Source organism: Xiphias gladius, chromosome 3 (assembly GCF_016859285.1).
Source record: "Xiphias gladius isolate SHS-SW01 ecotype Sanya breed wild chromosome 3, ASM1685928v1, whole genome shotgun sequence".
NCBI classification, from domain to species: domain Eukaryota; kingdom Metazoa; phylum Chordata; class Actinopteri; order Istiophoriformes; family Xiphiidae; genus Xiphias; species Xiphias gladius.
In genome coordinates this window covers 585701-593513 of record NC_053402.1, presented here as the reverse complement: position 1 = coordinate 593513, position 7813 = coordinate 585701, and the positions used below count along the sequence as shown (strand labels likewise).

The window sequence follows — 7813 nt, the reverse complement described above, 5'->3', positions numbered from 1 at the left end:
TTTTCCTGTCTTTTTTCCATTTAGGTCTTACATGAGGGAGTTCACGAGTCATGTCACTGACTGGCAGACTTAAAGCCACAACCGGCACTTAATGCATTTCAGAAGACTACATTCATCCTTTTAGCACATGTTCTCAATTAACCTCACTACTATGCTACTGACCGAAATCACTCCCGACTGTTGACCGAGTGAAGGGAGTGTTTTGTTTTTTTGTTTTTTGCCAGATCTTGTGCATTTGCAGAAAAGTGCACTTACTTTTCCAAGTAAAAATCTATCCTCGAACACAACTCCTGATGATGATGATGATGATGATGTCCCATACGTGGGGACTGGTGCAGTTTTGTTTTTGAGTGTACTCTAGTCTTACTTGAGCTCATGTTGAGATATTATGTGCTTAGGTGTGATAGAATGATTGAAATGATCAGCGGTAAACACCAGGTTTTGCTTTCAGTGCCTCTTTTTTTACGGCTGCCATTTTGCACTGACACTTGACAGTCATACGGGGAGAATATATTCTCGCATTAAAAAATGGACCTTAACGTTTTCTCGACTGATGTAATAATTACAACACTTTGTCAAAAGGGACATCTGGAATGTGTTGAACAATACAAAGGAATCCTGTCCAGCCGTTTGAAAGTATCTCAGAGTGCTTCTTATTCTTTAAGGTGAGCCCTTTTGAAGGAAACCTGTCTGTCTTGACGTCACAGTCCATTTTTATTTCTCTCATTTCTTTTTCACCCTGTTGTCATGCTGTTTTCCTCCGCGCCAGTGGCAGCTATAGGTAGGCAGGTTCAGAGCGCCGTGCTCATTATTAACCCCTTTGAACAGAATCACAGCTACTTAGAGAAACAAGAGGCGTTCCATCACCTTCCATAGGCCAGCGAGCTGTTGTAGTACTGCTACCTACTGTATTTAAACTACGCACACAGAAGTAGCGTGGCATTGATGTGTAGCTGAGTTCTGCTTTTGTACTTGCTTCTGCCCCTTCCTTCCTCTTCAATAAATGCAAATGGCGAGCTTTGCCTGATGTGTGGTTTGTGTGTTGGATGTTTCCCCGGGCAAAGGATCGTTTGGGTGTTTTCGGTTTTCTGTACCCGACAGAGGAATGTAGCTAACAAGCGAGGTGCCGCTGTGCCTCCCTCAGAGGAACATCTGTCCATCCTGATGAGACAAGCCTCCACTCAGCATCAAAGTTTTGTGGTGCTGGTGAGATGTAATTGGATGACGTGGTGTACATCTACAGCTGAGAGATCCAGCAGCGGAAGTGGTCTTAAATGTGGAAACCGGAGAAAAGCTCGAGGGCTGTTCCGCGTCAAGCTGCTCAGAGTAAAATCTTGGTTTGAAATGCATCTTAAAGTGACTTCGTTCTACTAATGATAAACATTCCCAAGTGTTAGGACTTGGTCTCGGCTTATTTATGTCAGTTTAAAATGACCAGCGGAGGCAGCTTTCTATACTCTGTCACGCTACACGCACTCGGGCACGGCCAGGGATTTCTGGCCCCGCCGACCCAGAAAATATGACACAGCGCAGACCTGCATGCAACATCCTGCACACGGTGGAATTCACCATTTTAATGCAAGACTGAAACGAGCTAAAGTCCATCTTTGACAGTTTAAACGTCATTTCAGTGGTAATGAATAACCACATCTCGAATATACATTAACATTATCATCTATAGAATGGTATAAGAAACAGAATAAAATCGGCAGCAGATTCTTGAACTAAGTACACACCAATGAGAAAAGAAGCAGCTGTAACAGTGGAAATGGCAATGAAAAGCCCTGATGGTGGCGCTGGAGGAAAGATCCAGTGGCCCCCAAATCCAGCATCCAATGCGGACTATAGGCTGTTTTTGAGGATCATTTTGTGGAAGATTAATAATCACAGAGTTTCATTTCTTCTCACTGAAAAGGATTTTTCTTCTTTTCATAATAAGAGAAGCAGATATTCCCACGCCCCCCCTGCAGTTATCCCAAGTGACATGCTGCTGACCTCCTCCTTCATTGGTCCGCTCGCTGGGGGTGGGGAGACAGCGCTGCTGAGCCTGAAGCTGCACCTGTTGGGCCTGGCGCCAGGGACGAGTGATGTAGTATGAATTTAGGCTGATGTAGGATCTCTGGATGATTAGAAGAGGAACAGGAAAAGAAAAAGGAAAAGTATTTTTAACGTGATTCTCTCATGAAATACATTTATATACAATATGAAAAGTGCAATAATTATGACATTAGCTAAACTGGAAACAAACTGAACCACAAAACTTAGAAATGACAAAGTAAACTGATTCTAAATATGTAACTCGACAGTAAACCTGTAGCAGAACTTTAATATTGCTCTTTTCAGACATGCTCTCTGTAACAAGTACACACTGCTTGGTATCAAGGGGCCACGAGCAAAAAGGGTGGGAACCACAGTCCTGGGATACACCGGAAGACTTTTAGCTGGGCATCTTCCATCCCAGCAACCACCTGTAACGGGTACACTGGTTTTCCCTGTGTTCTCCTGTTTTCTCTTCCTCGTGCCTCTGTCTGTCCGCAGGTTGTTTGCTCTCCCTGTCTGTGTATGTGCTCGTCTTTGTGTGCTCGTCTCTCCTTTTAAGGAGCTGGGCATGGCCACCTGGGTCCCTCTCCCACCAACTCACCTGCACAGCTGCTTCCAATCCATTCAGCAACTCCCTCGTCTCCTGCCGTAAATAAACCCGGCTCAACTCTCCGGGCTCGGCCAGAGGGTTCGGTCGCCCCTGCGGTGCGGACGTCTCGTGCTCTTCTCTAACTCTGAGCTTCCATGTGCTCGGGTGCAACCCTCCGGCCTGCTCCCGTCTCCAGTCTCGCTCAGCTCCTTCCCTGTTGCCAGTCATTTTCTGAACTGCTCCGGTTCATCATCGACACCTGTCCTCCGTGTGGAGGACCTGGTCGTCTCATCCTGTTCTCCGGTCATCTACTCCAGAAAAACAATAACCTCTCAACTCCTGGATCTCCGATGAACACTTTGAAATAAAATCCTTTGTTACCCAACTGCCGTGTCTGAGAGTGCGCTCTGCATTCTGGGTCCAAGACTAGTTAAACCATCACCATCAGTATTAAGTCTTGCGTCTTGTTTGAGATAACTGGCGCTAAACATTTTTTGTCAAAGTTGTATCATTGTCATGTGGCTGCTCTCCAGAACCTCCCTGTTGGTGTGTTCAGATTCCAGAGGTTGACACGTCTTTGAATGAAATTTCAGTCAACGCTTTTACCTGCATAATTGGTAAGTTAATAGAAAGCTAAGAACGGGGGGTCTGCTGTGGAAAATGGTCAGCGGTAATGTTAAATACATGTGGTTTATGGTGAATGGTGTAAAATCTCAAGCGCCGCCGGTTTCACACATACAGGTCAGCTTACCCGTCCGGAGGACTGCTACTCAGCAGGTGCAGATGTGCTCCGCGTCCTCACGAGGAGCCTTGTGGGGTCTGGGGGAAATAACCCCGATGATGTCATCGGGGTAGGACGACACGTTCCCAACAGAAAGCCCGCTTTAAAAACTGCGGATGCGGAGTTTGACGCGATTGTTTGCGAGACTGGGAGGGGTTAACAAAGAGATGCTGTTGAATTGCAGGGTCCAGTGTTTGTGGACTCTTTTTTTTTTTTTAATCCATCTGTTGTGGGACCCAAATATTTTGTAAGTGCAATACCAAATCGCTGGGTTGCTCCTTTAAGGGATAAGATGCAGGCGTCCTTTTCCAAATGTAATCATTAGAAATAAAGAGAGAGCTCTGGCAGGAAACCTTTTTCTCCTCAGATACAGTGTTAGAAACATGCCAGCGTAGAGTCTTTCAGAGCAAAAGCAAGCGAAGACAACTGTGAATGACGTCAGGTTTTATTCATTCCTCTGCAACATTATGCCACTGCCGTGTTAATACGGAGTCACGATTCTTTTCAGCAACGATGAAACACTTCAGATCCTCAGTAAAGTAGATGATATATCAACGCTGGCCCGCCCCAATGATTCATTCCCCTTCACCAGTATCATTCTTTACTGTAGCAACACAGAATAAAGACACACTTATCTAATGTAATCAGCTTTAATTGACTCAGCGTGAAATAGGCAAAGGCCCTTAAAAGACAAGGTTTACATGTACATAGTTTTAAATATGACTAAATATTATCGATAACAACATAGATTACAGCTCAGCAGTGATGGGTGGGCGATGATCTCAGCTTTATTCAACTTGAGTTAATTGCGGGTGGAGGTGATTAGAACATCTGTCCTGGTCAGAGTGTGTGAGCATCTAGGTCCCGTTGGTCAACAGTGTAGGACAGCCTTGGACATTATGGTGGAACCACAGCCGCAGTTATGGTTAGGGTGATTTTTTGGTTTCCATTTTCATCTTTAATAAGAGTCAGATTTCCACTCCTCTTCAATATCTGGAAACGGAGAGAAAAAGAGCAGATATTAGACTTGGTAGGATGACGGCTTGAGGGATAACATTTTCACAAGCTGTGGAGGCGGGATCCTTAAGCGTTTTGGTTACAGATGTGACACGTTTGAGCACAAAGTGAAGCAGTATCGAACGGAAGTAAACTTGGACGTAAAGTCTTAAATCAGAGATCAGCATCTGTTGAAAAAAGAGGCCAATTCCACATTTGTAGCTCATACAAGAAAGTAACACTGGCTGTAAGGGGAAATTACCTCCACCTAAACTCCTTCTGCCCATGAGTCCAACAAACATCTCCCCTCTATTTCCTGAAAGACAGCGAGAGAGAAAAGAAAAGGATCTTCAGGAGGCTCATTCTTTATCTCAAAGCTATTGGTGACAGTAATGCCTTTCTTATGCTCTCACTGTACTCACTCTTCCTCCCCAGTCTCACAGGTTGAAAAGCACCTGAAATAAAGGGGGGATCAAATGTTGTGGTTGATATAGAAAGCACAATAGGGAAACCACGAGTTTCAGAAGGAATATTATACCGATGTTACTGGAGATAAAAAACGAGCCGCGCAAAGCAGGATATGGCTGCTGCAAAACCACAACAATCGTACATTAGCTTCCTTCTCTGTTTACCTGAGCTTCTCCCCATCAGGCCGTGGAACTGCTGAGCTTTGGACCGCTTGATGAGGTCTGCCAGCCTGATGGTTATTCCTGGCTCTAGTGGGTAGCCCTGAAAACACACACACACAAACGGCAGATGTGACTCCTCGCTGCTTTGGTGCCTCCATAAAATCAGCGGGTCCCTGCTGTCTGCTGGACTGGGAGAGCGCGGTCAGGACGTTGTGTAAGTGAACCAAAGTCCTGACTCCTGAAAGTGACTTCCCACTATCCCCCTCGCACCTGCGTCAGGTAGCCTGTTAGAAACTCACCTGTTCACCAGCTCACCTGTTGCCCCCGGGGTCTCTGGCGAGGCTGAGAAGACACACGGTTTTACCAACCTGGGACTTGATGACTTTTCCCGAGTTTGTCAGATTTGCTCATAGACCGGATTACGTTTCGGGGGCTCCAGACTCCAGCTGTGGGTTAAAGCGCCTCCCGCGTCCCAAAGAAGTCTTTTTGGATTTCTGGGTGATTTCTGGGGCGGCACGAGAGGCGTTATTTTGGCCTGGCGTCGTTCGCGCCAGTTTAACCGCAGGACGGCTCGTATCCGGCCGGTGCGGGCGGCAGCTGTGGCACAGCTGGGACCGCGTGCGTGTGACCTGAGGACTCGCCAGGACCCCCGGCTCTTTCCGTCACCTTTTCTTTTCCGCTCGAGCTGCGCCTCAGTTCGCGCGGCAGAGTCGCGTCCATCTGTGGACTTGGCCGGCGGACGCGCTCAACTGTCTCACGCACGTGCACGACTCCAGCGTGCGGGACACTTGACACTGAACACACGGGACATGAAACGTTTCCCTCCACGGTGTCTTCACGTCGAGTTTTGCTTGATTCTCCACGTCGTCAGCGCCGAAATCCTCCTCTGCAAACCGGCTGTTGGTCCGGTCCGAACTGAGCGAACAATGAGGAGTGAAATGCCCCTTTAGTTTGTCTGACATCGGCTGTGAAGTCGCGGGCTGGAGCGCCGGACCTCCAGCCGGACCTTCGGCCGGACCCTCAGCCGGACCGGCTGGAGCGCCGACATGTGAGCGCGTAGAACCAAGAGGGGAGCGAGGCTGCTCCGCGTTTCCGTACGGACACATCGGACTAGAGAAACCCGGTACTGAAGGTTCTCAGCACAGGTCCTCACGCTGGAGGAATGCGCGGGACGAAAAAGCACAACACTCTGAACCCACCGTTCAGTCTCAGCCGGTCTCTGTCTGGATTATTCTCCCCGCACCAGCTCTTTTTCTTTTATCCCCTCGGACCCTTTTCCAAAAGCAACTCGCCCCCAAAATTCACCCGTAAAAACGTTTCTGTTCTTTACCTGCCAGTTCTGCACAGTCCAGATCTCCCCGTCCTCCTCCTCGCTGGAGAGCGGGGTCCCCAGCGCGCCGAACACCTGCACGAACACGACCACCAACAGCACAGCCCCAAACTTCAGAGCCTCCATCGTCAGCTCGTCAGGTCGCGGATGGTCAAGAAAAACTTCCCGGATCCGGACGCATACAGGAGCCAAATGACCTCAAACCGAAGCCAAGTGGGCTTTCTTCTGCACTTGCTCCTGAGTGAAGGTCTCCGTTTACTCTTATAACCCCCACCCCCACCCCCGGGCTCGCTCCTCCCCACGTCCTCCAGCCTCATATTAAAGTGAATGGATCCTGCAGTCCGGATTCTCTGCTTCGCTGGACTCAGGGCTGATGTGAAGCGACGGGGACGCGTTTGTCTCCGGTGTGATTTGTCTCATCGAGCAGCAGGATCTGGTCTGGATGGGAAAGCTGATGTAGACACTTCGAGTGACCGGGTCAAAAAGGGCCACAGGCAAAGACAGGACATGTTTAACCTAATCACAAATAAAAGTGACACCGTGTTGTTTCCAGTTTCAGGTCTGCCCCACACCAGAACCAGATTGTTGTCAGAATGCTTAGTGTCGCCTGCTCCAGGTGCTAATTGGTTTTCAGCTGTGATGGACTGACCCTGCAGGTGGAGCCACGGTAGCCGGATGAATGTGAACTTTAACTGATGACTGCAGCAGAACCCACCTCTCCCTCCCGGAATATTACATTATCAGCATGATACCGCAGAGCCACTGGACGATGGATGAGACAGTGGATTTCCTGTCAGCGCTCTGACTTCCTCCAGGGCCATCAGATGTAGGCGCATGTCTACCACACCGGTTCCCAGCCTCCAAAACGGGTCCCTGGGTAAATCGGAGGGGCTCACAAGACGATTCATTGAAAAAAAAGGGAAAAAATTCGCCCCTTTAGGCTTCAGTCCATTGTTAGCGCAAACTGTTCGATCCAGTTCAGTAACAACTAACCTACACCAGCACTGGACATAACGTTAACCGCCCAGAGGCCTCTTATACGGCTAAGCCGTAGGCGATGCTTTCAGTCGTCGGGGCGGTAGGTGGAGCTCCGCCGCTAAAAGCTGCCGATTGCTTCAGTGGGTATTCTCACACGACGGGGCCACAGGCCAAGAATGGACGGGAACGGGGGCCAGTGTCCCGAAACGTACCGTCTTCTCCAAAAACTAAAAGAGCGGCAAGACAGAAGCTGCCGTGGGATGTGAATGGTTTACCCGCCGAACACCGTGCCCCCACTAGTAGCATAGCTCTAGGTATCGGCTGTACTCAGCTGCACTTTGTGTTTAGTGCTAATTAGCAAGTGTTAGCATGATAACATGCTAAGCTAAGACGTTCAAATCGCCGTGTGCTATGGAAGCTTAGCTATAGTCTTTTTAAATGCCAACAGAAATGTCATATTTGACAGAAAG

The 7813-nt window shown here is 48.4% G+C and overlaps 1 protein-coding gene across 2 annotated transcripts; it reads right to left on the bottom strand.

Moving 5' to 3' along the window:
• Positions 1-4046: 4046 nt before the first annotated feature.
• tac4 (tachykinin precursor 4) lies at positions 4047-6617 on the bottom strand. 2 transcript variants are annotated; one of them, XM_040123604.1, is made up of 5 exons: positions 6366-6617; positions 5039-5135; positions 4829-4861; positions 4669-4722; positions 4047-4403 (listed from the first exon to the last, which is right to left on the bottom strand). In XM_040123604.1, exons 1-5 carry the CDS (start codon positions 6489-6491, stop codon positions 4369-4371), a joined length of 345 nt encoding a protein of 114 aa, XP_039979538.1. In that variant the 5' UTR covers positions 6492-6617; the 3' UTR covers positions 4047-4368. The 2 variants fall into 2 exon arrangements, with proteins under 2 accessions (XP_039979538.1, XP_039979539.1); XM_040123605.1 differs by lacking the exon at positions 4829-4861.
• Between the last annotated feature and the right edge of the window lie 1196 nt (positions 6618-7813).

Excerpts from the sequence above, each read along its gene's own strand:
- tac4 (XM_040123604.1), bottom strand. The coding sequence starts at position 6,491 with ATGGAGGCTCTGAAGTTTGGGGCTGTGCTGTTGGTGGTCGTGTTCGTG. Across the intron at positions 4,862-5,038 it reads CCTGATGGGGAGAAGCTCAG|GTGCTTTTCAACCTGTGAGA; the intron begins GTAAACAGAGAA and ends CCTTTATTTCAG. Across the intron at positions 4,404-4,668 it reads CAGAAGGAGTTTAGGTGGAG|ATATTGAAGAGGAGTGGAAA; the intron begins GTAATTTCCCCT and ends CTCCGTTTCCAG.